Genomic DNA, 23659 nt, shown 5'->3' with positions numbered 1-23659 from the left:
AGTCTTCCGGGGAAAGGAGGCTTAAAGGTTATTAGTTTTAGTTTTGTGTTTGACAAGATGGGATTAGGGATGGGGTTTCCCAAGCCACCTGCGAAGTTTAAATCTACCCTAGACTCCCTCTCGTGTCTCCTCTTCTTCTCTTCTCTGCGTTCCTCGTATCTCCCGTCATCTATCCTACCTTTCTCGGTCGCTATACGAACAACAGTACCCACCATTCGCTTTGGGTAGCTTCTTTATACCTTAATACTTTGTAATACAACGTCGTAGAACTACACCACTTTACCATCCGAACATTCGTATCAAGATGCGTTTCATCACCGCCATCGCCGTCGCCATCTCAGCCTCTGCTAGCTTCGTCGCTGCCCAGGACAAGTGCGATGCCCAAAACATTGTAGACACTTGCGTCCAAGGTTACCAATCCCGCATCGACGCCTGCAACGAGAACCCCAACGACTTCATCTGTCTCTGCGACGTCTACAGAGATGTTCTCGTCTGCTACAACAACTGCCCTGGTAAGTGTTCCATGCATACAAACAAGATGAGTAGAAGTTAACAAAACATCTATAGACTCCCTTGAGAAGCCTCCTGTCCAGAACACCGTAACATCTTACTGCGGTGCCGCCGAGCCCCTCCGCGCCGCTGCTTCCTCGTCCATGGCCTCTGTTGCCAGCGTCGCTGCTACACAGTCTCGTGCCGTTGCCAGTGCTACGAGCGCCATGACCAGTGCTACTGGTACCGGCTCCGAGTCTGAGGCTAGCTCCACTCCCACCAGCTTCGCTGGTGCGGGTAGCAGCTTCGGTGTACCTGCTGGTGCCGCCATTGTTGCCATGTTTGCTGGTCTGTTGTAGATGGAGTAGTACAATTGCTGGTGGTCGAGCGGGTAGTTGGATGAATAGGATAATATTTAATCAGTGATACGATGGCTTTCCTGGGTTGACTGACATGCCTGCCGTTTGCAACTAGTTACGTGTGTTGCGAATACTTGTGAATGCCGCCGTTCCTACAACAAGAATTTAAACATTAATAAGCAAAACAGTTCCACGTCTGCAAAGGCGTACACACGGCAGCCATGACATGCTCAGAGGCAACACAATTGGCCATGTCACGTAGACTCCGTCCAGGTCTCATCATCCTTCATTGTTACAGCGCTCATATAAGAAAAGCGCTATACTACTTCCATTCCGATCAACCCCCAAAACGCCGCTGAGTACGTGCACATGTGCAAGCAATGCAATATATCCCACGCAATACACTGAAGATGAGCCAGGTTAGACACAAGTCCAGAAAGTCAAGTGTCATATACGATCCCAAGGAGCGCGTTCTCGCCATATACTAATGCTCCACCTTCCCTTCGCAGATTTTGTACAATGACATCAACGCCATGTAGTAGTAGTAGTCTTCCGCACTTCCTTGGCCACAGCTGTGGTCCACACGCATGGCTCCTACCGGATGGCGAGAGGCTTATTCTTGTCCGAAACCAACTGTCTCTTCAACGGCAATGGTAAGTTTCTGGTTGAGTGCTTCGAATGTCTTGTAAGGTGGTAAATCGAGACGATTGAAACTGCACATCTTGTTAGCAGCTGGCCCATACGCTGGATGTTTGGGTCTCATACCATGTGTGTGATTTCGGCAATTGATTGGGCTCACCAGCCTTTTCAATTGTGAATCTTCTTGGTCCATCACTACCCTGCAAATCCTTGAATCCGTTGACAGGAATACGTGATGTTCCGGTAGCGAATTGTAGGAGACGCGACTTTTGCTCGGCGTCCCAGCTGCGAATGCATTTCCAGAAGTTCTGAATCACCTCATCGTTCTCGGTGTAGCCACGGTAATCCGTGTGCTTCTTCCAGTCGTCAACGTCGATATCTGCAATACCACCGATGAGCAACTCGAGCTCACGTTCGTCAAAAACGTTTACGAGATCCGCAGGAATTAGTTCATGGAAACCAGTGATGAAAGCCTGGAATTGCTCTTCGACACGTTTCTGAATACGCCATTCGGTAATGAGTCTGATCAGTTAGCATAATTGGGACATACTGAGACTGGATCCACATACTCAACGTATTCGTGCTTGTTCTCGTTGGTAACCTCGATATTGTCACCTCCAGGCTTCAACTCAATGCTGACGGTTTCACCGAAGCGCTCGTCATCGGTAGCAAAGGTCAACTCTAGAGCATCCGTGATATCGTTGTTCCTGCGTTTGTTAGCTTGTATGCGCCCGAAAAATGAAGTTTGAACCTACAGCATCCATTCCAGGTTACGATGGAAATCAGCATCTACACCTTCCATGTCTTGAAGAGCAACCTTCTTCCTCAAGATCATTTTGTAAAACGCTCCGATAAAGAAGGCATCCAAGAAACGGCGATGGAAAATGGCCAGACCAACAACGCGTCCAATGAACTTGAAGTAGTTCAAATGTTCGGGGTTAATGCCGGAATGAGGGTTAATCTGAAGAGTGTAGTTATCGTGCGCAGAATATTCGAACAAGCAGTAGAAGGGGTTGAACATCTCGTGGGATAGCAGGAAGAAGAATTCTCGGGAGAGACCTCCATAATCCAGACCGTCTTCGCCATCGAATTTGATCATTAGTCGCTTCTTGAGATCAGCAGCACTTTGGCGCATGATCTCGTGGTATGAATCCTCGAAGATGTGCGTTCGTCGCACCTTGACGTGGCATTGACCACTAACAATGCGCAGTGCAGGTTGTGATCTGAAGTAGATCAGCTTGCGACGGAAGTCGCGCTTGTACTGAGGTACGTTCTGATCCAACGAGGACGGTAATCTCGGGTCGTCCCAGGTAGTTGTCTTCGTATTGTGATCCACAAAGTATACTCTGGCTGTGTTGGTGAGGCGCATTTCCCACCCTGATGGCAATGGCCCGAGTTGGGAGACGGGCTGCTGCTGAATGGTGCTTCCGTTGGCGGCCTGACCACCATACATGCGGATGTATTGCTGTCGGCGAGGGTCTACCCATGTTGTCGTTCGCGTGTTATGATCAACAAAGTATGGTCGACCTTCGGGTGTATGCCGTTGTTCCCAACCAGACGGGAGCTCTCCTGTTCCAGCAGTAGTCGCTCCTGTTGCCATCATGCTTGCAGCATTGGCCGAACCAGCAGGCGGTGATGGCTGACGATCGGTGAGAGTGGGCGAGTTGGCTCCGGTCCTATCTTCAGGCAGCATGCGGTTCTGATGTCGCATGCGCTCCTGCTGGGTCTGCGCAGCTACATCTCGGCGCTGATCAGCCTCGTTGAATCCTGCGCCCGGCCTGATCCAAGTGGTTTGTCTAGTGTTGTGATCGACGTAGTAGGTTCGGCCCAGATGATCCTCGCGACGCTCCCAGCCATTTGGCAGTCTTCCTTGAGCATCCTCGAAAGCGCTGTATGCACCGCCGCTGTTGCGAGCTGGAGTCGCTCCATTTGGCGCGGGGCCTGGACCAGCGGGCGGGCCAGTTGGTGGGCCAGCTGGAGGGGCTTGACTGAGACGCTGGGCAGCTGGTTGGCCGGCGACTGAGGGTCGTTGCTGACCGGGGTATACGTCGGGAGGATGAAGGTTCGTCGTCGACTGTTGTGGAGTTGAAACAGCACCAGGGACAGCACCGTTGACGGACGGGTGCGGGGATGCGGTCGGTCGGGTGGCGTTCTGAGCTCCCTGGGTAATGGGCGCGGTGAGGTTAGTGGAGAGGTTGAGGATGAGCTTGCCATGGACGACCATGTTGTCGTTTGACTTTTTGAGGTCGCGCGTGAGCATCTCTGAGGGGCTGTTAGCAGATGATGTAGACTGGCATGCATCAGGCCTACCATCCCCGCCGGCATCGAGGTCTATTACCGACCCTATGCGGACATTGATGACGCCCAGGAAGCCCTGGTCCTTCTTCTTGAACTTCTTCTGGTCAAAGATCTGAACCGCCAGAACGCTTTCCTCGTTCACTTTCCTGTGTCGAGTGTTAGCGTCATGATGCGAAGGCATGCGAGGCCAAGGCCCAGGGCAGCGTACATGTCGAAGCTCTCGTTCCAGTAAGGGTTCAGCGTCTTCTTGATGACGCTGGTGGTGCGCGTCTGCTCGCCATTGATTGTGGCTACAGCGAAAGGGTCCGGAAATCCTGCAGCACATGCATGAGCGACATGACGACGCCGGGCTGGGTCAGGGCATACGTACGGAACACATCGCGCTTGTAGAGCCCATCGGCGGCGATGACTGCGGCGTGTTAGTTTGGTCGTGGGGCTCGCAGGACTCGGTGGCGGCGGGTGAGACATACTGGTGATGCGCAGGTTGGGCTGGCCAGCGCCGTCCATGATGCGCGGTTATGCAGCGCAACAAGCGGTCGCGGGTGTGGGATGGAGCGGGGACGGGCGGCAGAGGTAGAGGGGCGGCTCTCAGAGCTCGCGGTGGTTAGGGGCCTCTTCTCTGGTGCTGGGTTTGGGTGGTGATGTATGGCGTCTCTGGGTTGGCTACGGCGGAGCGACGAGGGTACAGTACAGGTACTGGAGGAGGCTGTGCGAAAGGCGACCGTGCGCAGTCTACTACAAAGGCAAATGCGGCGGGCCTTCACGGCGCTGCCCGACGAGTCTCCGGCCTACGATGGTAATCGCTTATACAATCCTTTGCAATCGCTGACACCGCAAGTCACCCACAAAGTCTTTCCACTCCAGCCCTGGCGGCTAGGGCGTTGAGCGCTGCGGCGTGAACGATGCGATTCCGGGAGGATGCCTTCTGCTGCCTTGGCGCTTGCCCCGCAGGTTGTGTCGGGGGGCGATGCGAACTGCTACTGCTGCTGCTGCTACTGCTGCTGACTGGCGCCTGACCAGAGTCTCGATATATGTGGCCGTCGAGGGTAACCTTGGAATGCTTTGGAGAGGAGCAACAAGACACCTGGTGCACAGTCTGCTTCCGATGGGCGTACCCGTGCATGTCAAGATTGCCTTTGCTCTCGCGACGCATGGCATCGATGATGTCAAACCGCTCTACCTCCCTGTCACCGCCCACTAGCATGTCCAAGAACCAAAATAACAACATATCTCTCGACCACATCTCTGCTGCTGCTTCGTATGCTGCTTGGACCGTCTCTGATGCCATCTGCCTCTTCTTGGTGCCTCTCACTACATGTTTCCATCTTCTGGGCGCTCTTTGGCGCCCAGAAGCTGCTGTCCATCAGACGACCACGCCTCAAACACATTGCAAACCCTCTGTCAAACACCAAGACGAATGGCAGTCTTGGACACGAGCCACATGCAAGGCCGCACATTCTTGGGTAAACGGCACCGCCACACGTACATCCTGTAGGAACCAACACGTCTAGGCCCGACTACGTTCCGCCCGTTCCGTCTTGCCGTATCCATCTTCAGCCAGAGTGGGGTTCACTGCGACATATACACGCGTGCACCTCAAGATGAGTATCAGGTTTCGATATCATAACTCTAACTGCGCCCGTGACTTTCCAGCTATGTCACCAGCTTCTAATGCAAATCATGTCAAGTCTAATGTTGATAGTCGCCAAACTCCACGCTCGTCATACCCTACTCCCTAAAGCTATCCCCAATCTCAATCTTCCTCATACCCAACAGCGCTCTTAGCTTCAGGTACGTCTCATACCCACTCAACTGCATCTCAACTCTCATGTGCCTTGTCCACGCACCCAGCCAACTCAGAAAGTTACTGGGCCAAAGTATACTGCCGTTGAGGTTGTCTAAACTCTCTTCGTACACCGTGCGACTGGCATACCGAGCGAGGATAAGAAAAGTGCGCATAGGACCTTGGCGAGTATGCAGACCTTCATCCAAGGACCGCGCTACAAGAAAGGTCAATATAGATGCTCAGGTGATGGGAGGGACCAAGACTTACTCAAATCATTAGTTTTCAAAATCAACAAAATCACTCTCGGAACCTGTCCAAGCAGCTCGATCAGACTCTCCAACAACCCCTCTCCCAACGCATCTCCAATAACTTTCTTCTCTTCACTCGTCCTGCTCGTCATTACACCACCAGTGCCACTCTCCTTCTTTGCCAGCACGGTATAATCTCTGCCTGTAATGGCCGAAGCAAAGAGAGGGAAGTGTTCTTCCTTGATCCCTGCCACCTGATAAGCGTATTTGCGCATACCAGCTTCGTCGGCGTCCAATACGGCGAGCCAGAGTTTTGCGTAGTTGCGTCGCAAGGGCATAGGGATATCACGATAGAGGCCGTGATCGTATAGCACCACGTCAAAGTTGGTCTTGCCTGAACGAGTCGGATTGTGCCGTATAGCAATGTTTCCACCATGCGGATCGCAATGGAGTGGCGCATCTCTACCAAAGATCATCTCGTTGAATATCCTAGCCAGTGCTGCCGATACTTCGTCTCTGTCAATGCCATGTTCATCCAAACTCTTGAGGTCGTCCGTTCGAAACCCTGATACGTATTCCATGACGAGTAATCGGCGCTTTGCCCAAAGGACTCTGGGTATGACGACGGGTACATCGCGGACGTGAGAGAAGTATTCTCGCGCACGCATGGCATTCTTGCCTTCGAGGGCGAAATCGAGTTCTTGTGGCAAGGAAAGCTGCATTTCGTCGGATAACCAGGTCAGATCGTATTCGGGGAACCAGCGCTTGAGCGTCGTAAACGAGAAGCTTGTCAAAGCCAAATCAAGTTTGGCCCACTCGTCCAGGGCCGGATGTTGCACTTTGACGGCGACTTTCTGACCCGTCTCACGAACCGTTGCACGGTGTACCTGGGCGAGCGAGGCTGCGCCTATGGGCTGTTCCTCAAATTCCGAGAAGAAGTCGGAGAGCTCAAGGCCCGTGTCTCGTCGGCACATGTCTTGTATGGATTCGAAGGAGGATACGGGACATTTGTCTTGCAGTGGTATGAAGGTATCGCACCATTCGTTCGGCAGCAGGTAGTTCATGCTGCTCAGATGTTGTCCCAGCTTGATGAAGATGGAGCCGTTCTTCTCGAGTGTGTGTAGGGTACGCTTGGCGCATCGTAGGTGGCAGGCTTTGAGTTGCTCGTTGTAGTCTGGTTCGTCGTCGCGCTTGAGTACGTCGCGGTAACTGCACAAAGGTGTATATTAGCCATGGATTGTTTGGTTGCGCTGGACTATGCACGCATGCACATACTCTCTGATGTTGAGCACCAGCGTTGCAACCACTCTGTAGCTTCGCTGCGCTGCCACGTAAGCATGCTTCGCGTCGTCATTGACTGTAACGACTGCTGCGCCAATTGCAATTCCACCTCCAGCTATCAGCAGCCTCGTCCTCCTCTTGCTGCTCTTGGAGCTCCTCCCTGCAGCTTTGGGTGTGGCATTGGCCGCCTCATTTGCTTGGCTTGCAAATGTCCTCGACGACCCTATTCTGCTTGCGAAGGCATTGTGCCCCGCCGAGGTGCTTCGTTGTTGCCACAAGCCATATGGCTGCGGTATCGTCTGTCGCTGCGATCGTATACAAGCTCGGCAGATCCACGTCCTTCGGAGGAGCGGAGAAGAAAGGGCGCTCAGGGTCGACATTATGTTTATACCATGGCCGGCAGAGTCCAATCACTGCAGAGTCTATGGGCCTGAGAGAGGAAGATGCGAAAGCGAGCAACAAGCGGCAACAGACCGCTTCTAGCCACAAATGTCGTCGTTCGACATTTTTCGATGAAGGCGCAGCGCGAATCGGATCCCGGACACCACACCCCTGTCGGTTTGCGGCGAGCATCGACACTGCCGAATTGGCACCACATGCCCATGCACATTACCCAAATCCCATGTTTACGGGTGCAAACGTTCCTACTCATGTATTGAATTTGACCAACATTTCAGACGCGTATAAGACGAATCAATCATCTGAAGTCAGAGAAAGCTGCATGCAATAAGAGACTCCGTCTAGCAGCTATCAGTCTGCAGCAAAAGGCACCTGTCCGCCTCTCTTCCAGTGGTATAATCATTCCTCCGCAGGATATTCAGTCTAATACGCAACGCCATAACCGCATTACTGCCTGGTCTCGCACCTATGCATAACGTGTATTCTACATATCGACAGTCTCGTTGAAACAAAGTACACCATTGCCCTTGAGGTATCCATCGACTCCGTCTGGTGTGTTTTGTCGGCGGGGATTCGCAACGTGGAGGTTTGCAGGCTGGGCGGGTTCATCTTCTGGAGAGTCGGTAATGTCTGTGACGAGGACAAGGCCGGCCGTCTTGATCGATTCAATGAGAGCGGGAGCGAGCGACTAGGATCTGTTAGAGAGAAGTTGTATGGTAATTTGCGGGATACTCACCAATAGACGCGAGCTACATATCAGACCCATGAAGTTGTTGTCCCTAGCAATCTGTACAGCTTCCTTGACAGACGTCGTTGTGCGACCGCTGCTTTGAATGATGTGTGTATTTCCAGAGGGCGACTGAGGGCTATCCGCACCGAGCTCGTTGCAGAGCAGAACTGGGTCTGTTTCAGAGTTAGCATCTTCTGCGTATCCTCCCATAAGTGTCATGCTCACAATTCGGCTGCTTCCAGTTTATGACCGTGCATATGTCCTGGTTGAAAGAGCTGAATAACACACTCCTCAGAGTACCATCTATCTCACCAGCACCTTGTTCCCTCAGTTTGCGTGCATGTTCAAAGACTACCGAGAGGATCTTATCTGCGAAGGCATTCATGTCATGTGTGGGGCCAAGCTTCAGACGTTCCTCTTCAAGTCGGGACGGGAAGAGAACATGCAGCTCGACATGGATGTGAGCCGGCAGTGCTGATAAGGCATCCTTCAACGTGATGAACGACGAAGCCATGATTTGGTAAATGTTCGGTATGTTTATCGAGCCAGTGTTGTTAAGTTCCGCAGCGAGCTGGTTCGCAGCCGCGGTCGTGTCCTGAACACCGATCGCTGCGAATTGCGCATACGTAAGTATGTTGACTGGCACTTCCAGTCCGTGGTGGTTGACCTTCCATCTCGGATACAGCACTGGTATACCATCGGCAGTCAGTTGGACGAACAGACGCACATATTCGCCAGATAGACTGGAGCCGGTAATAAGTGTATGAGGCTGTGAGTCGAGCTGACTAGTGGCCTTCCAGTAGGTGGCAAAGTGGGTGATCTCGAGCGGAATGCCGTGGAAAGGCTTCACTACTTGAAAGTCGAAAGTAACTCTGCCGATCGCCCGCAGTCTTGGGTCAAACAACTCGAGGTGCCATCGGCCAGAGCTCTTCGAGCGCTCTGTGAATACCTTTGAAGAGGCGACGCTGCGAGCGATGACCTTGGATCCTATTGTGGGGTATACGTCAAAGTCGATGGAGAAAGTATCTAGGTTCTCGATCTGGAAAGAGATAACCTTGAACTCGTCTTGTATAGGTAGCAGAATGTTGCGTGGTATGAGATCGGAGCTTTTTGAAGAGATTGTAAGCCTTGCCGCGGGATATTTCGATTCGTCGTAGAAGCGAATCGCCTCTTTGCCCACCTTTTCGAAGCTGATCACTACGAATGTCTTTGTATCGAGGAAGTTATGTCCATATCTTCGGAATGGTATAATTGGCGGCGGCAGAATGAACTCGGGTATGCCATCGGGGTCGCCTTCGATGTCCATAGCTGTAGGCATCGAGCTAGACAGCTGGGACGTCATTTGAGGCGAGACCTGTTTCTGTGACATCAATCCGACTCCACGCCCAACAGAAGCAAGTAGTTTCATACACTCTAGATGACCTTCCCATGTAGCGTAGTACATGGCCGAAAGACCTTTCTCATCCACAATGTCTACATCGACCTGACATTGGAGCAGCGTCTTGAGACACTCCACATGACCCTCGCTCGCAGCGTGGAACAGCGGCGTCCATTGGTAAAGCTTGTCTGGTTGGTCGAGGTCCGCGCCGTACTTTTGCAACATCAACAGTGCTTCAGGTGTCTTTCCCGATCGTGCTACCAGGTGTTGTGGAAACAGTCCTTCCGCGTCGGAAAGCATCTCAGCAGACCTCTGTAGAAGAAGCTCAAGGATCTCTAATGATGCATACTGACACGCAAGATTGAGCGGCACATGCTCTCCAGGCCCTAGACGCGTTAGGTCGGCGCCTCTCGAAAGGAGTATCTCCACACAAGCGAGCTTCGAATGCACGATCGCATGGATCAAGGGTGTAAAGCTATCCTGATCACGGAAGTTCACCGTTTCTGGGGCAGCGTTGATGAGTTCCTGTACTAGCTCGACATGTCCATGCATACAGGCATAATGCAATGGTATCCTGCCGTACACGTCGGTTGCATGTACATCCACGTTACTCGATAGGCCAAGCTTAAGCACTTCGATTCTCCCACTGATAGCGGACTTGTGAAGACAATTTCGCTCGTTGATTTCGTCTTCTTGTTCGAGATTTACGAGGTTCGAATCGAGTAGTATTCTCAGTGCGGATTCTGGCGCTTCTGCAACGGTGCTGAGGAACGCCCTAGAGATGTGCTCGCGTGCATCGGGAAGGGTCGAAAGGCGGGCTAAACACTCCTCGATCTTGCCTTCGTTCGCGGTGTTGATAGCTTGCACAAATTGGTTGTCAAGCTCGAGCTTCGCTTCGAATGCAGGTTCGGAGACGCGCGGCTCGGCTGCAGGATGGGGTGCCTGTACCCCTTCGCCTTCAGCCCATCCCGAAAAATCAAGGAGTGCCTGGGTTGCTTGGTCGGACAATGTGCTGATGACTTCTCGGTTGAAGCATGGCTGGACTTCGACGGCGCGCGAAAGGTATAGTTGCTTTTCCCTTGACTGGCACTAAGTCAGCCAGTGTCGATAGATACGTAGGTAATGACAACGAACTTTGGACGTCTTGTCCCACTAGACGGTGTTAGCAGGCGGATGGCAGCAAAGAGGGATGCGTCAAACCTTCTTGAGGATTTTTGAGAAGGCTGTTTCGTTCACTTCCACAAATTGCTGAGTCGGGTTAGTATCGGAAGCCCCCAAGTGCATACGGACCAATCACCTCAAGCTTGTTGAGATCCATGCTAAACTGCTTTAGTCCTTCTTCGAGGGCAACATATCGCGAAGATGTCTTGGAGACAGATTGCGGGTGTTGTTGCATGACTCTCTTCTTGTCCAGTAGCGTGGTCAAGCGCAGACGCAACTGCAACTATAGTGAGCACTCATCCTCCGACGCACGAGTGCTAGAACATACCTCTGCCTCTTTCTGCAGGTAGAACGTGTTGACCTTTTCGAGCTCACGTTCCTGTTTATCAAGTAAGAATCTATGTACTTGTCGCGAGCACAAAGACGTACGACTCGGAAGAAAAAGGTGGCCTTGTTGGCTTGTAGGGACGACTGCGGATCCAGGGATTCATGGTGAAAGCCCTCACTCTGTGGTGGTATCACTGGAGTAGCGCCGAGTTTCTTGATGAGCTACAAATTATACAATTAGTGAAGCCCCTACGATACGGAAGGCATATGGACCTTCTTGAGCGCTTTGTAGTCGACAAAGCTGGCGGCATATTCTGGAATTTCCAGTTGCCTTTTTTGGATGTGCTTCCCGAACTTCCTGGAAAAGCGTGCTGAGTCAGTAGTGTCTTCTTTGGATGCAAGACTGGTCGACGAGGCTGTCTTTCTCAAAACCACCAAGGGGCGGGGTTGAAGGGTCTCCATATGAGGGGGAGACGTACATGATGCTAGCAGTAAGAAGAAATTCAAGAGTGTTCTTCTCGAAGCCTTGACGGCAATGCGCATACGATGCACAAGCGATGGATCCTGTTCCGGGTTTGATGTGCAGATCCAACCATACAGGACCCGCGATGACAGAGGTGTGGCCGTCAGCCGCCGCCTATTCGGCAGTGGAGACGAGAGAAAAGATCAAGATGTGCTGAGGCTTGCTGGTGACAGCCCAAAGAATGGCCGTGCGTAGTTGGTAGGGAAGTCGAGAAGTGAAGTCACTCACGATGCAGCTGGTGGTACCCTGCAGTTGGACCGATCAATCCATAGATTCGCTTGGACCTGGTCAGACAGCGTGTTAGCAGGTATTTGGAAGATGCCGAATGAGGGGCCAGGCTGGAAGGCGCCACCGACGACTCATTGTACGAGGGCCACGAGATTGTGCATACGCTGGCAGAAGAGCAGAGTGCCCATGTCGTTCAGACGACTGGTAAGGCGCGGGCGAATCAGCGTGCGTATAGCCGCCACGAGGTTCAGCAACTGCTCACGGACTGATATCGTTAGGTCGCTGGCATGGGGCAGGGGAGGTGTCGCATGCGGTTATTCTGCCGAATATTAGTTCCGTAGGAGGTGCTAGGGCGTTGGAAAGGCTGAAATCGCCCAATCGACGCTTTCGACGTTGTAGTGCCAGGGCCGTCGGGTTACGTAAGGGCGCCTGCTAGCTCAGTCAGGTAGCTCAACCGCATCCAAAGCATCTCCGCGACGCTTGATCGCGACAGCCGATGCTCACGCTGCCCATCATGTTCGCGCGCACTGCTACAGCCATCATCGAGGCTCAGCGGCATGTGGGTCTCATATACGGGAAGGCATGACTCTCAAAGGCAGAGCCATGCATGCCGGCAGGCCTCGTCATGCTGCATGATGCTACTGACTTCATCTGACTCGACTAACATCCAGTTGCAAAGTGGGACGGCCCGCGAGGGAGGGTTAAACACACATGCGCAATAGCCGCAAGGTAGCATCCAAGGCAATGCAAGTAGAAGGTAATCGCGTACATGAGCTTTATTCTCCGCCCTCGTCACGAGGTTGCCTCGACCCCTAAAACGCTCCTATCAATGTTAGTCTGCAAGCCAAACCAGGCTACCTCCATACCAGCTATATATCCATGCGTCAAATGAAGAAGTAAAAGGTCTATAGGGTATTAGACCAGAACGAAACCATTTTCCTTCCCTCAAACTTTGCCGACACAATTAGCTCTATGCTCCCCATCCAACGCAGCGTCGCGACCGTTTCTTCAGTCACCACACCCCTTGGCACTCACAAGCCATACATGTCCCATCCATCGAGACCTTCATCGGAGCGCTTACTACCTGCAGACTCGTGGGGAGCGCGTTCGCTATCGTACGGCGTGCGCGTAGCCACATTTGCATCCAACTCAACGTCAAGTCACAACTCATCGTCATCCATCTCCGAAGGCTTCAACAGACCACCGACCTTCATGGCTCGCTCACGCTCTTGTTCCTTCGCCGTCTTCGCAGCCTGCTCACGCTCCTCGAGGAACAACTCAGCGTTATCCCCAGAGAACTCCTTCAAGGAAATCAAGAAGTCGCGCAGAATGACCTTGAAGCGGTTGAGGTCGGAGTTGGTCGCGAAAAGTCCGTCAATAAACGATGCGATTTGAGCACTTTGAACAGTCAGTAGGCGTTCATACAAGCGAGAAGGGACAGCTTACGTCTGGAGGTTGGGGAAGGCAGTCGCTAACAGGTTGCCGACAAAGTTTCGCAGGAACTCTCGGTTCGGTGTGCCTGCTGGCGCCATGTCTGGTGACGTGTAGATGGGACCTTGCAGCTTGTCTGAGTCGACGAGCCAGAACATCTTGGCCAGCAGCATCGACTGCGACTTGAAACCAGCCTTGTGATCGCTGTCGGTAACCACGAAGAAGACGTCCTGGAGGATAGTCGTGAAGAATGTCTGGAAGAAGGTGTTGCAAGTTTGCTGGTCTGTTTCGGCCATGTTGGAAACCAGCTCGAAGCACATGGAAAGGCCGGCACTCTCAACCTCACGGTTATCGTGCTTGCTTGCCCACATGCATGAGTCAATGACGAACTTGAACGATCGTGCATCGAGGCGCAGCAGAGCGGGGAAGCAGCGAAGGTTGATGGTGCGCAAAAGCTTGAAGAACTCGACACGGTGTTCTGGGTATTCCGAGAAGTCCTTGTTGATCATGTCCAGAGTGCATTCGAAAACGCTATCCATGATGTTGATGATTTGATCCTCCATCATGCTCTGTGAAGAAGGTTAGCATATAATCTAAGAGTGACTGAGCGAGTCCAACCATGTGCTTGCTCAGATTGGGTCTCCAACGTACATGTAGCTTGTTGATAATCGTCGTCATGACGTTCAACACTTCTGCCTCACGAGCATCGGGAACATTGTTCTTGTAGTCGATCAAAACAGCTTCGAGCAGCTTCGGTACAATGTTGTTGTGGATCATCTCCAGGTCATCGGCCTTCTCAACGTAAGTGTTGATGAGTTTTAGGATCTCCTTCTTGATTGTACGAAGTCCGCGGACCTTGGGCATCTTTGTCGCAATATTACCCTCTCGTTGGACAGCTTCGTCGATAAGCTGTGAGCTCGCGCGGTACATTGTCAACATGTCGAAATATATCCGGCCGATCTGTGGGTAAAAGTAGGATCCAATTGAGCCGCATGCTGCGACGTTCGTCTTCATAATATTACCGACAATCTTGATGACTTCTGAATCCTGGAGACACGCAGGGTTTTGATTAGCTTGAGCGATAATGTTGTCCCAGGCAGAGTTTGGCAAAGCCATCAAGTCGGCAATCAAACGCTCCTGCATGCTCTTCTGTCCTTGCGCGCTGATCATGTAACCGCAGGCCTCGTAAAAAGTGTGGACTTGTTGAGGCGAGAGATCAGCAGTAATTTTCCTCAGGTTACGAACGATCTCGTCAATGAATGGCTCGGTTTCCCCAGGCTGAAGAGCAACAAAGTGTCGTCGGCACTTGTTTGCAATCTTGATGAACGTATCGCAAGCCATGTCCTGCACACCCTCGTGGGTCTCGTGCATGAACTCGAATAGCTTGTTGACAACAGTCTTGAGGAACTTCCAGTGTGCCTTAAGGAATCGAGGATATTGACCGACAATATACATAATGTTACTGGCCACGACAGCTTTGTTGTCCTTTCCTCGCTTCATTTCGGTCAATCCAAGCAAGTCCTTGATTACAGTGACCAGGAAGCGCTTCTCTGTCTCCTCGTTCATGGCGCCAGAGATGGAACCGATAGCCCAACAGAGGGTATTGCAGTTGGCCCATGACCACTCTGAACCATCGACCTGGCGAGCCAGCTTCTCCGACATGATTTGCTCGGTGTCGTTAACATCCAAGTGAGTAAGGAAGACGAGGCATTCTCGAGTAGACTTGTACAGTTGAATTGTGTCGCTCTCCTTCACGAATTCACGGACGATCTCGCCCTCGTCGTTCTCGACGATGAGAACTTCCTCGGGCCTGACCATCTTCTCAATCATGACTGTTCGGAGGTTTGAAAGAATTTCAGTGTACTTGTTCTTTCGCAGAGGATAGTTGGCCAGCTCGCGAGCTCCGTTGCCAGGGATACCCATGTTCAGAAGAGGGTTCATGTCGGTTATTGGGAGCGCCTGCATCTCGTCGTATAGCTCTGAGACGAGCTTGGTCCAGTATTCCAGGCAGATTTTGAAGACTTCACGATCGTCGATTTGGCTTATGCGAATAAGGTAGAAGTGGCCATGCGTAAGGAAGTCCCTGTTCATAAGGTTCTCGATGACGTTCAGATGCATGGTGAAGAAGTTTGTCAGGAAGAGCGCGAGATTCAGGACGAACTCCTGGTCCCGGCCATTGCTAGAAGAATATGTACTCTTCAAGTCCAGTGAGAGGGGGATGATCTTGGAGATGGCAGTTAGTGTCTCGGTGAACATCTGGACGAGCTTGTCGTCGTATGCGGGTTCGGTGTGCAGGCCAGCGATCTCGGTCAAGCATTTGAGGGTAATGTTGCGGAAGTCAGGAACTTCGAGGAATCGACTCCGCAAAGTTTCAATAAGGCTCTGGCCACTCGGTGGTGTCTCGAAGATGTACCCCAGAGGGATCCAGTTCAGGAAGCGCAGCAAGGTTTCGAGAGTCGCCTTGATGAGAGCAGCCTCGGTGGCTGTGCGCAGGACCTCTGAGCAGAGCTGGTAGATGGCTGTGAACTCGTCGCACATGCTTTGCTTGAGTTCCTTTCGCTTGGCCGAAGTCATCTGCTCCTCTGAGTAGTCGAAGACCTCCTCGGACAGGAGTCGCAGGATGACCATGTTGTTCTCGCATATCCCTAAACTGCTATGGCACGATGATATAATCTCGTTGATGAAAGTTGGCCAGTTGTGGGGCCACTCCTGCTTCAGGACGGAGACGAGGACGAGGTTGAGCTTGTTTAGAAGGGTACGCTCGGTGCGGCGGCTTTCGTCGTTGTTGGATAGCTGGATGATGAAGTTCACGATGAAGTTTCGGATACCTGACTCGGTCAGCAGCACTCAGACGACAATTGCGATGTGGCATACCTTGACACTGGTCGCGAGGCAGTACCTTCCACCTCGTCATGATAACATTGTCGAGAACCTGTAGTCCGAGATCTGCCGATAATTAGCACGATGACCACCAGCCTTATACCACGTCGCTAAGCTCACACTTGGTCTGCGGGTATTGCGCATCGGATAGGATCTTGTCGACTAGGAGCCATGCGTCGGGGTTCTCTTTGAACTACGCAAATGTTAGCGGGATGCGTGTGTAAACAGTGTCAGCGAAGATGCCTACCTGGTTCAGCGTAGCCTGAGCTTGCTTTTGCTGCAGAAGATGGAGTGTCAGCCACGTCCTCATCACATTTCCCATTCAGACTCCGCATGGAAACCTACTGTGTCGCCGCGACCCTCGTAGAAGGCGCGCACTGTGGCGTCGAGCTCTTCGATTGACAGAGACATGGCGGGCTGCAGCGCGGCGGGAAAAGCTCCCAATCAGCCTTGAAGTATATTCTATTTCCCCAAGAAGCTCAAGCGTCGGCTCAGCTTCTTAAGCAGTCGGCGTGTTGGCGCGTTGGGCGTGGGCGTGGGCGGAGGGCGAGCGCGCAAAGGTCCGTTGCCTTGCAGAAGTTGTGTACAGACAAAGGTGGGGCACTTGTGCGGCGGAGAGTGTGTGCGGGCACGCTCGTCAAACTCTTGCGGAGGTTGTTTGTATCTGGGGATCGCTAGGCCGTGATCAAGACTGTCTTTCTAGCTGCTCGCAGTGGTGGATGTTTCAAGAGGCACGGGTTTCGCGGTGAAGTCGCGTTTGTCAACTGGAACCAGTCTACCCGTGCCGAGAGACAAGCACTAGCGCTAACTGCTCCACCTTGGATCGACTGCTACCCTGCATCTTCCTTCATATCATCAACTCCGCTTAGAAGCCCAAGCATCTGCTTTGCTAGGTTTCCGATAGGTGACATACCCATGTGCTGTTGGCGGGTGTACAAGAATGCTTCACCCTGCACACATGTGCGCTACCATGACGAGGTCATCAGAAGAACAAAGCAGCTTAAGGCTTCCTCATTTATAACTGGTGATGGCTTGAAAAGAGATACAGAGGCGTTCTACATCCTGTTATATTCTTGGCTTACCTATAACCTGCTACTCATGGTGCTATCGGGACAGGAAACGTCGTTGTAGGCGTTCTTAGAGGATTGTATGGTGTTAGGTATCCGGCCAGTATTGCGCACGTTTAGAACCAGCAGCAACAGACGTATCTTGATATGTGCGTTTCACCACAACATCTGGATTCAAAGCTTCTGCGCTGCGTAGATCATGCGGGAAAGACACAATGTAGGAGACATTATTTTTCTATAACGACTTCGTTTGGTATCTAAGGTTGGCTGACGATGGTCCATGAACACGCAACCTCTTTCCGTACCGTCAATAAATCTTATGCCTTGACCCTGCCATCCTTGACCATCTCCCGAATCGCGTCGATGCTGCTCTCAACTGCTTTCTTCGCCATCTATCATCTCATTAGTACCCAACTCAAAACCAGCGTTGTTCGCATCCGCCATTCCAGTAAGACAATGACAGTGAGCGGGAGTACTTACGCCCTTGAGTCGTTGCCTCTCCTTGTCAGCTTCTGGAGTCCCCTCTTGCAAATTTGGCATGATCCACTCGAAAGCATAAGTCATGTTCAAGTCCTCGGTCTCACCAGATGGACCATCGGAGATGATGTTGCGGACATGACTTCCGTCTTCTTGCTCGAAATCGACCTGTGTACATATAGTCAGCATATTTCCTACATCGAATTGAGGAGTTGCAAATGTTTCATCGTGCTTTAGATATCGACCTTGGGGACGAGTTCCACTCACCCAACTCGGCCAGTAGCTTCTAACGACTTCCTTGGCCTGATCCTTGGGGCCCGTTCCCTTCTTGAATTTGACGTCCCTAGTTACCACTCCATCTTTCTCTTCAAGTACCTCGCAGCTCTCAATCACAGGCACGAATTCTTGGGCAAAACGTATCTTGCGCTGCAGGCCAGCCCAGATTTGTGCTTCGTTGAGCACCGGTGTCGCACCGGCGGGGTTGATGCGGGAGGTGTATGCAATGTTGATGTTCACCATGTTTACGAGTATGCTTCAAGAAGCGGTTTGTTCGTGTTGTAGGATGGTTTGAGTGATAGATGCTGAGATGCGGAAGCTGCTGCCTGTTGTACTGCAGGCGTGGGGTAAGATGGCAGTCTGATGTCAGTATTGTTTGATGAGAAGGGATGGCTTGATGGTGGTGCAATGTTTGTGTTCTGAATGCTGGAAATCACTCTATATACTCTCTCTTGCCTTGTATCATGTATGTAGTGGAGCAACTGGCGTGCCGAACAGATTCCAAGGCTTGGGTAAGCAACGACGTTCGGCTCCCCCCCAAGGCCGAGCTATGAAGAGCCGCTTATGCAAGGTACTCTTGAGAAGAGCGCGAAGAGCCGAACATTGTCTGCTAGTTTGCTGTGAAATCATTCAGCTAAATTGACATGTTCTGTAATGTTTTTACATAGTCGACAATTCCCATCAGGCTTAGTTAGTTCCGGTGAGACTTCGGGATTGTTGTTCACCACGACCAATGCGTGTTGCGTGCATCACTGAATTTGACAACGAAAAAAGCTAGAACAGTTCAAAGTTTTCAAGTCCATCAAACGTGGCGGGGCATGATCTGTCATTGAGGTATCATTTCACCAGCCTTTCGCTCTAGATATCCGTAGTAGCTACTCAGCACAACCCGCCGGAACGCCATGCTTTTGATATGCACATCACCCTTTCCTCTTATCCTTGCAAGTACTCTAAGCATCCTCAACGATCTGGGTGTGAAGACCCTTGGGGTCCTTGACGTTGACGGCCTGGACGTAGGAGTAGAGCTTCTCCTTGGCACCCTCCTCGTCGTTACGCTTACGGGAGATGCGGACACGGAGGCGGAAAGGAACGCCCTTGATACCGGACTCCCAGACCTTCTTGTTAAGCTGGGGGTCTAGACGGACATCGTTGGTGCCCTACAGTGAAAGAGTTAGCCTTGAGCTCATACGATCGATGACGCTGTGGCAGCATTCGCATATAGCGCACTGGCCAAAGGGTCATTGAACCTTGGATGCCACATACCATAGCCTGCTTAGCGAAAGCGCGGATCTCCTTGACAGCCCTGGGGGCCCTCTTCTTGAAGCTGACACCGTGAACCTATACCCGATGTATTAGCCTTATGTTCTCTTCAGTCTTCCGCCCGATGCCTGCATCGCCAAGAATAGATGCTCAAGCCAGTGTGATCGGCCTGGTCGAACATCCACCCAAGGTTCTGCGAGACCATCTGTGGACTTCACAAAACTGAATCAACATACGCGCTTGTGGAGGTGGATGGTGTATTCGCGGGCGACGACATCGGCGATGGCGCTGCGGCCGGTCTTTCCAGCAGACTTCTTGCCGGCGGACTTGGTGGTAGGGGCCATTTCTGAAGAGAGAATATATGTTAGCAAATGCCTATTACAGCACCAAACAGCTGGAAGAAGGTATTGTGAGGGTCGCGCAAAGCAACCACATTCAAAACAAGACAGAGAGCGCAATACATACTGACAGAGGTTCTCGCTGCGGGGGTTAGTCGAAGATGAGGATGCGAGTTTGAGGCTTGGAGTTCGAAAAATCGCGATGGTCGAAAATCCAATGCGCCTCGTGTGGCCGCTTGCTTAGCGCTGGGCACGGGCCACTGCTCCACGTGAGAATGCTCCAAGCGCTTTCAACGTTCCATCGTTAAGCAAGAACATGAGCTTAGGCTGAATCGTGATGCGTTTGTATTTGGGTATCCATAATTTTCTACATAGGCTTTTCGTATGTTTCTAGGTCGCTATTCAAAACAATGCCCAAGCGGTATTCATAACACATCCTCCTTAACCTTCCCAGAACGCCTCAGTAACGCCTTACACATGCCCTGGCAAATCAAACTCCTTGCCGCGCTTTTTAACGTTGACTTCGACACATTCGTCTTCATCGTCTTCATCATCGTGGTGTTCGCTTTCATCACTGCTACTGTCGTCATCGTCTTCTTCATCTTCGTCTTCGTCGCCTGCAACGAAGCGATTCAGTCGTCCACCATCTTCGCCCCAAAATTGCAATCCTTCGGGATCACGATCTTCTGAGAGATCCAATGTTGGAATCTCTTCGAACAAAGCCGGGTTCAGGTCGTTCCTGAAGCGGACGAGAGACTGCGTGAAGCGTTCCAAAACGTATTGCGGTAGTGATGGTTCCTTGACCGTTGTGCCATCTGTAGCCGGACGCTCAGTACGGTCGTCGCTACCGAGATCGATGAATGGTACGTCTTCTGCTCGGACATCCCCCGTTGGATTAAGATAGGCATCGAATGATCGACGCACACGTTCAAGCATCTGCTGTGCAGCATCAGGCATTTGAGGCATCTGAGGCATTTGTGGAAATTGCGGTATCTGTGGAAAATTCGGCAGCGGTGGAAACTGCGGTAAAGATGGGAACTGTGGCATCTGAGGCATCTGTGGCATGCGTGGTCTGCCTGGAAACTGTGGCATCTGGAAAGGGAAAGAGGGCAGCTGACCTGGTAGCCATGTTTCTTCTGGCTCATCTGGTTGAAAGTAGTATCGAGGTGAACGTAACGGTGCTTGGGAGGAGGGCGAACTAACGCTCGCGGGTGATCTCGAGCCTGAGTCAAGATCGGCATCCAGTATCGCGTTGGCAGCCTCTTCACTCTCTGGTCCATTCAAAATACGAAGTTCGTTCGTATTATATGAATCGCATGTACCGCATTGGTTTCCGAGCCAGTGGTATTTGACGGAAGACTTGGCTGAGCAATCGTTGCACTGAACGACTGCTCGGGTATTTGCAAATTGTTCTGGCATCGGCTGACCCTCGATTGCTTGAGTCAACTTCTGCCACTGCAGATCCATACACACAGCGCTCTTCTTGCAAATTGGGCACTTGTACGCAGTCTGCATGTAAAGATTGTAGCATCCTTTGTGCAAGTAATGCCCGCAAGGCATGGAGACTACAGCGGTGGACGACGTGAAGAGATGATCGCCGCAAATCGGACAATCGCCCTCAGTAGCCCGCGGGAGGCATTTGTGCGAGGTTGCATGAGAGATGGATATGCAAACATTGCAGCTCTGCGCACGGTTAGTGCTGGCTAGATCATGGCGAGACTATGTCCATACCTTGCAGTGATAGAAATCCTTACCCAGGCCTTCTCCTCGTCGGCAGATGCCACAGTCTGGGCAGTGGTAGATCTTCTTCTTGCTATTGTTGTCCCAGAGCTTGCAAATGTCACAGTAGTAACATGCGGCCTCAGTCTCACAGTTCTTGCAGACACCGGCTGCTGGCTGAGGGGTGCCGCACGCCATGCACAGCATGTTCTGTGTCATCTTCCTGTTCAGGTTGTGGTCTTCAGCGGCATCGTGGCAGTGCCGACACGTGTACCAGCGGCGACATTCAAAGCATTGTACTTTGACATTGCGCTTGTAGTGCTGGCAACCAAGAACGAGTTCTCCTTCGGCAGTGTCGTCATCGTCGTCTTCGCCGTGCTCTGCACCGGCGTGGTCGTGATGGGGTCGATATGTCGGGTTCGCGTCGCCCTCTCGAAGATTGTACGAGATGTCGGGAGTGACGTCGGTTGTAGACGAAGACGAGTACGGCGACGAGGCATGGATGTCGGAGAAGAGGGACTGTCCGGAGGTCGGGGTAAAAGGGCGGTCGTGTGATACGAAGCTCGCTGGCGACGTGGGTCGCATGTGGTTGTACTTCTCCGTCATCAGGTTGTGTATCATGCGGGCACGCTCCTGATCGGATATGCTCAGGGCCCTGATTTCATGGATGCGCATGCGGAGATGGGCCATGCCATCGTCTGCGGGGAGCAACTCTGACATGGCGCTCACATTCTGGCTACGAGTGCTGGCCGAGTGTTGGAGCGACGTGGGCGACGGCGCAGTAGAGCGTGACGAGTCTACATCGAGGTGACGGAACTGATCTGCGAGGGTGCGGGATGGATTCGCGGACATTTCGACTGGGGTGTCTATTGGCAGATCGTCATGGCTCTGCTCCTCGTCAACAACAGCAGCACTGCGAGGCCGCTGCGAGAAGGACGAGTAACGTCGGACTCGATCCATCAGGGCGGTGGGCCGGGCCCCAGTTGCGTCGGTAATGTTTCTATCATGTGCGCTCGCCGGGTCCGCGTCCGTTTCGTGAGCCGGCCGTGGGACAGGTGCAGATGCAGAGTCGTGATTATCACATGCTAGAGACCGGGCTCCGTCATGATTCCCTTCGCCAACACCTGAGAACCGCCGTGCATGGCGCACAACGGGGTCAATAATAAACGACGAGAAGAGACTCATTGGGTCATCGTGTACACTCTAGGGACAAGTGGGAGGGGGGATGCTTCGTTTCAGGTCGCCCAGAGCCTCTCCTCCGGCGCTGCTCGCACTGTGCTCTTCTTGACCACGTTTCTGTGGCTCAGTTGCTCACATGCTCCCAAAACGCCACAGTCGCCACGAGGGAATCTTGGAAATCCTGCTGCCTTTCTTTCCTCGGGCGTCCCTCACTCCGGTCCGAATACGTTCTTTGTCTCTTTCGTCTTGTCTTGCCATCCTCAACACGACCCATCCCGCACCCGCAAGCATTTCCGGAACGGGCACACGACACACGGCCAGCTTGGTCGCTTTCGCAACCAGTGCATCGCAATGTGGAAACACCTCATCGGCAGACCCACGCCGTCTGCCTTTGCCGTCCCCGATGCCTGGTACTGGTCCCCTCTAGGCCCGATACCTACACGCTATCGTCAGTCCACCCGGAAGAGCAGGAAAGCACCTGTGCAACGGTACCTGTCTCGATACAGGCATAACAGCTGTCACGCCATGCGCAAACCGTAGCGGTTTGACCTCATGCACATTTCCATTTAATGTTTGCTTTGTTTTGATTTGTGCGAGGTAACCGCAACGGTACGGCATTCTGCCGGTGTTTCTGTTCTCTACGCCGCGGGCTTTCCTTACCTTGGGCTTCGCAAGCGTTGGCGTCTGTTTAGGCCACCAACTCACCAAAGTTGCAGTGTATCATCAAGTCGAGTACATGTCTCCCGATTGAGAAAGTATTGGACGCAGCTGTTGATTACGGCAGATTTCCATGGAAATTACAGACGATGGTTTTTGACGTTCCAGTGCCTTTTGAGCCACGGATGGCGACCGCCACAGTGGCAATCCGCATCCTTCGACACTTGGGTAGCTCCACCGACACCTATACCCTCATTGTACTACACGTCTTTTGTCGTGGCGACTTCCTGTCAGGGCAGTTTGAATGAAAAACTGTGGATTGCGGCGGACTTTTCGCGGTCGCTAAAAGGACCGATGCGATCCATCCTTCTCTACAATCCGCGGAACCACGATACAAGAACATCGCTTGTCTACTGTATAACTGACTCGACTACAAGTAGGTTTGAACTGCGTGGATGCCAACACGCCGCAAAGGGTAAGTTCTCAGAGAAGATGTTGATTCCAGCAGAAAAACCCCGGTATGAAGACG

At 52.3% G+C, this 23659-nt stretch overlaps 8 protein-coding genes across 8 annotated transcripts; 2 read left to right on the top strand and 6 right to left on the bottom strand.

Annotated features, from left to right (window-relative positions):
- The first annotated feature begins 75 nt into the window (after window positions 1-75).
- On the top strand, window positions 76-1157 carry CC77DRAFT_223095 (hypothetical protein). The gene is made up of 4 exons (XM_018530723.1): window positions 76-512; window positions 568-625; window positions 753-984; window positions 1037-1157. Exons 1-3 carry the CDS (start codon window positions 305-307, stop codon window positions 913-915), a joined length of 429 nt encoding a protein of 142 aa, XP_018383706.1. The 5' UTR covers window positions 76-304; the 3' UTR covers window positions 916-984; window positions 1037-1157.
- Window positions 1146-4554, bottom strand: CC77DRAFT_222831 (HECT-domain-containing protein). The gene is made up of 8 exons (XM_018530720.1): window positions 4256-4554; window positions 4156-4194; window positions 3994-4099; window positions 3798-3931; window positions 2243-3749; window positions 2057-2194; window positions 1614-2009; window positions 1146-1561 (listed from the first exon to the last, which is right to left on the bottom strand). Exons 1-8 carry the CDS (start codon window positions 4290-4292, stop codon window positions 1462-1464), a joined length of 2457 nt encoding a protein of 818 aa, XP_018383705.1. The 5' UTR covers window positions 4293-4554; the 3' UTR covers window positions 1146-1461.
- Window positions 4555-5437: 883 nt separating this feature from the next.
- Window positions 5438-7614, bottom strand: CC77DRAFT_993812 (ABC1 kinase family protein). Its single transcript, XM_018536426.1, has 3 exons — window positions 7095-7614; window positions 5839-7028; window positions 5438-5785 (listed from the first exon to the last, which is right to left on the bottom strand). Exons 1-3 carry the CDS (start codon window positions 7478-7480, stop codon window positions 5514-5516), a joined length of 1848 nt encoding a protein of 615 aa, XP_018383704.1. The 5' UTR covers window positions 7481-7614; the 3' UTR covers window positions 5438-5513.
- Window positions 7615-10427: 2813 nt separating this feature from the next.
- On the bottom strand, window positions 10428-11804 carry CC77DRAFT_225468 (SPX-domain-containing protein). Its single transcript, XM_018530725.1, has 7 exons — window positions 11575-11804; window positions 11369-11453; window positions 11198-11317; window positions 11097-11147; window positions 10905-11045; window positions 10808-10855; window positions 10428-10759 (listed from the first exon to the last, which is right to left on the bottom strand). Coding segments are annotated over exons 1-7 (510 nt in total). The 5' UTR covers window positions 11577-11804; the 3' UTR covers window positions 10428-10696.
- Window positions 11805-12656: 852 nt separating this feature from the next.
- On the bottom strand, window positions 12657-16912 carry CC77DRAFT_993806 (hypothetical protein). Its single transcript, XM_018536425.1, has 7 exons — window positions 16503-16912; window positions 16405-16434; window positions 16278-16350; window positions 16152-16223; window positions 13929-16105; window positions 13293-13846; window positions 12657-13244 (listed from the first exon to the last, which is right to left on the bottom strand). Exons 1-7 carry the CDS (start codon window positions 16566-16568, stop codon window positions 13007-13009), a joined length of 3210 nt encoding a protein of 1069 aa, XP_018383702.1. The 5' UTR covers window positions 16569-16912; the 3' UTR covers window positions 12657-13006.
- Window positions 16913-17008: 96 nt separating this feature from the next.
- CC77DRAFT_1022495 (hypothetical protein) lies at window positions 17009-17528 on the top strand. The gene has a single exon (XM_018525476.1). It carries the CDS (start codon window positions 17073-17075, stop codon window positions 17286-17288), a length of 216 nt encoding a protein of 71 aa, XP_018383701.1. The 5' UTR covers window positions 17009-17072; the 3' UTR covers window positions 17289-17528.
- Window positions 17415-18329, bottom strand: CC77DRAFT_222174 (DUF1857-domain-containing protein). The gene is made up of 3 exons (XM_018530719.1): window positions 17969-18329; window positions 17705-17869; window positions 17415-17616 (listed from the first exon to the last, which is right to left on the bottom strand). The coding sequence occupies exons 1-3, from the start codon at window positions 18218-18220 to the stop codon at window positions 17542-17544; spliced, it is 492 nt and encodes a 163-aa protein (XP_018383700.1). The 5' UTR covers window positions 18221-18329; the 3' UTR covers window positions 17415-17541.
- Window positions 18330-18927: 598 nt separating this feature from the next.
- Window positions 18928-22479, bottom strand: CC77DRAFT_1032968 (hypothetical protein; the record flags this gene model as incomplete). Its single annotated transcript, XM_018526774.1, has 4 exons — window positions 18928-19134; window positions 19241-19315; window positions 20053-21258; window positions 21307-22479. The coding sequence occupies 4 exons, from the start codon at window positions 22477-22479 to the stop codon at window positions 18928-18930; spliced, it is 2661 nt and encodes an 886-aa protein (XP_018383699.1).
- Between the last annotated feature and the right edge of the window lie 1180 nt (window positions 22480-23659).

Source organism: Alternaria alternata, assembly GCF_001642055.1.
Source record: "Alternaria alternata strain SRC1lrK2f unplaced genomic scaffold CC77scaffold_16, whole genome shotgun sequence".
In the NCBI taxonomy this organism is placed as follows: domain Eukaryota; kingdom Fungi; phylum Ascomycota; class Dothideomycetes; order Pleosporales; family Pleosporaceae; genus Alternaria; species Alternaria alternata.
The sequence above is the reverse complement of the archived record's forward strand: the minus strand, read 5'-3'. Positions and strand labels throughout refer to the sequence as shown.

Bases quoted from the DNA above. Each gene is read 5' to 3' on its own strand.
- CC77DRAFT_223095 (XM_018530723.1), top strand. From the start codon at position 305: ATGCGTTTCATCACCGCCATCGCCGTCGCCATCTCAGCCTCTGCTAGC. The intron at 513-567 runs GTAAGTGTTCCA...AAACATCTATAG, and splicing joins CTGCTACAACAACTGCCCTG to ACTCCCTTGAGAAGCCTCCT. The intron at 626-752 runs GCCCCTCCGCGC...TCCGAGTCTGAG, and splicing joins TCTTACTGCGGTGCCGCCGA to GCTAGCTCCACTCCCACCAG.
- CC77DRAFT_222831 (XM_018530720.1), bottom strand. From the start codon at position 4,292: ATGGACGGCGCTGGCCAGCCCAACCTGCGCATCACCA. The intron at 4,100-4,155 runs GTACGTATGCCC...CATGTGCTGCAG, and splicing joins CTACAAGCGCGATGTGTTCC to GATTTCCGGACCCTTTCGCT. The intron at 3,750-3,797 runs GTAGGCCTGATG...ACAGCCCCTCAG, and splicing joins CCTCGATGCCGGCGGGGATG to AGATGCTCACGCGCGACCTC.
- CC77DRAFT_993812 (XM_018536426.1), bottom strand. From the start codon at position 7,480: ATGTCGACCCTGAGCGCCCTTTCTTCTCCGCTCCTCCGAAGGACGTGG. The intron at 7,029-7,094 runs GTATGTGCATGC...ACCTTTGTGCAG, and splicing joins CTGGTGCTCAACATCAGAGA to TTACCGCGACGTACTCAAGC. The intron at 5,786-5,838 runs GTAAGTCTTGGT...CCTTTCTTGTAG, and splicing joins TTTGAAAACTAATGATTTGA to CGCGGTCCTTGGATGAAGGT.
- CC77DRAFT_225468 (XM_018530725.1), bottom strand. The intron at 11,046-11,096 runs GTATGTTCTAGC...CTATAGTTGCAG, and splicing joins ACCTGCAGAAAGAGGCAGAG to TTGCGTCTGCGCTTGACCAC. The intron at 10,760-10,807 runs GTTTGACGCATC...AACACCGTCTAG, and splicing joins TCTCAAAAATCCTCAAGAAG to TGGGACAAGACGTCCAAAGT.
- CC77DRAFT_993806 (XM_018536425.1), bottom strand. From the start codon at position 16,568: ATGTCTCTGTCAATCGAAGAGCTCGACGCCACAGTGCGCGCCTTCTAC. The intron at 16,435-16,502 runs GTAGGTTTCCAT...CATCTTCTGCAG, and splicing joins ACGAGGGTCGCGGCGACACA to CAAAAGCAAGCTCAGGCTAC. The intron at 13,847-13,928 runs GTACGTTGGAGA...CCTTCTTCACAG, and splicing joins CGATTATCAACAAGCTACAT to AGCATGATGGAGGATCAAAT.
- CC77DRAFT_1022495 (XM_018525476.1), top strand. From the start codon at position 17,073: ATGTGCTGTTGGCGGGTGTACAAGAATGCTTCACCCTGCACACATGTG.
- CC77DRAFT_222174 (XM_018530719.1), bottom strand. From the start codon at position 18,220: ATGGTGAACATCAACATTGCATACACCTCCCGCATCAACCCCGCCGGT. The intron at 17,870-17,968 runs GTGAGTGGAACT...ATATGTACACAG, and splicing joins GAAGCTACTGGCCGAGTTGG to GTCGATTTCGAGCAAGAAGA. The intron at 17,617-17,704 runs GTAAGTACTCCC...ATGAGATGATAG, and splicing joins AGAGGCAACGACTCAAGGGC to ATGGCGAAGAAAGCAGTTGA.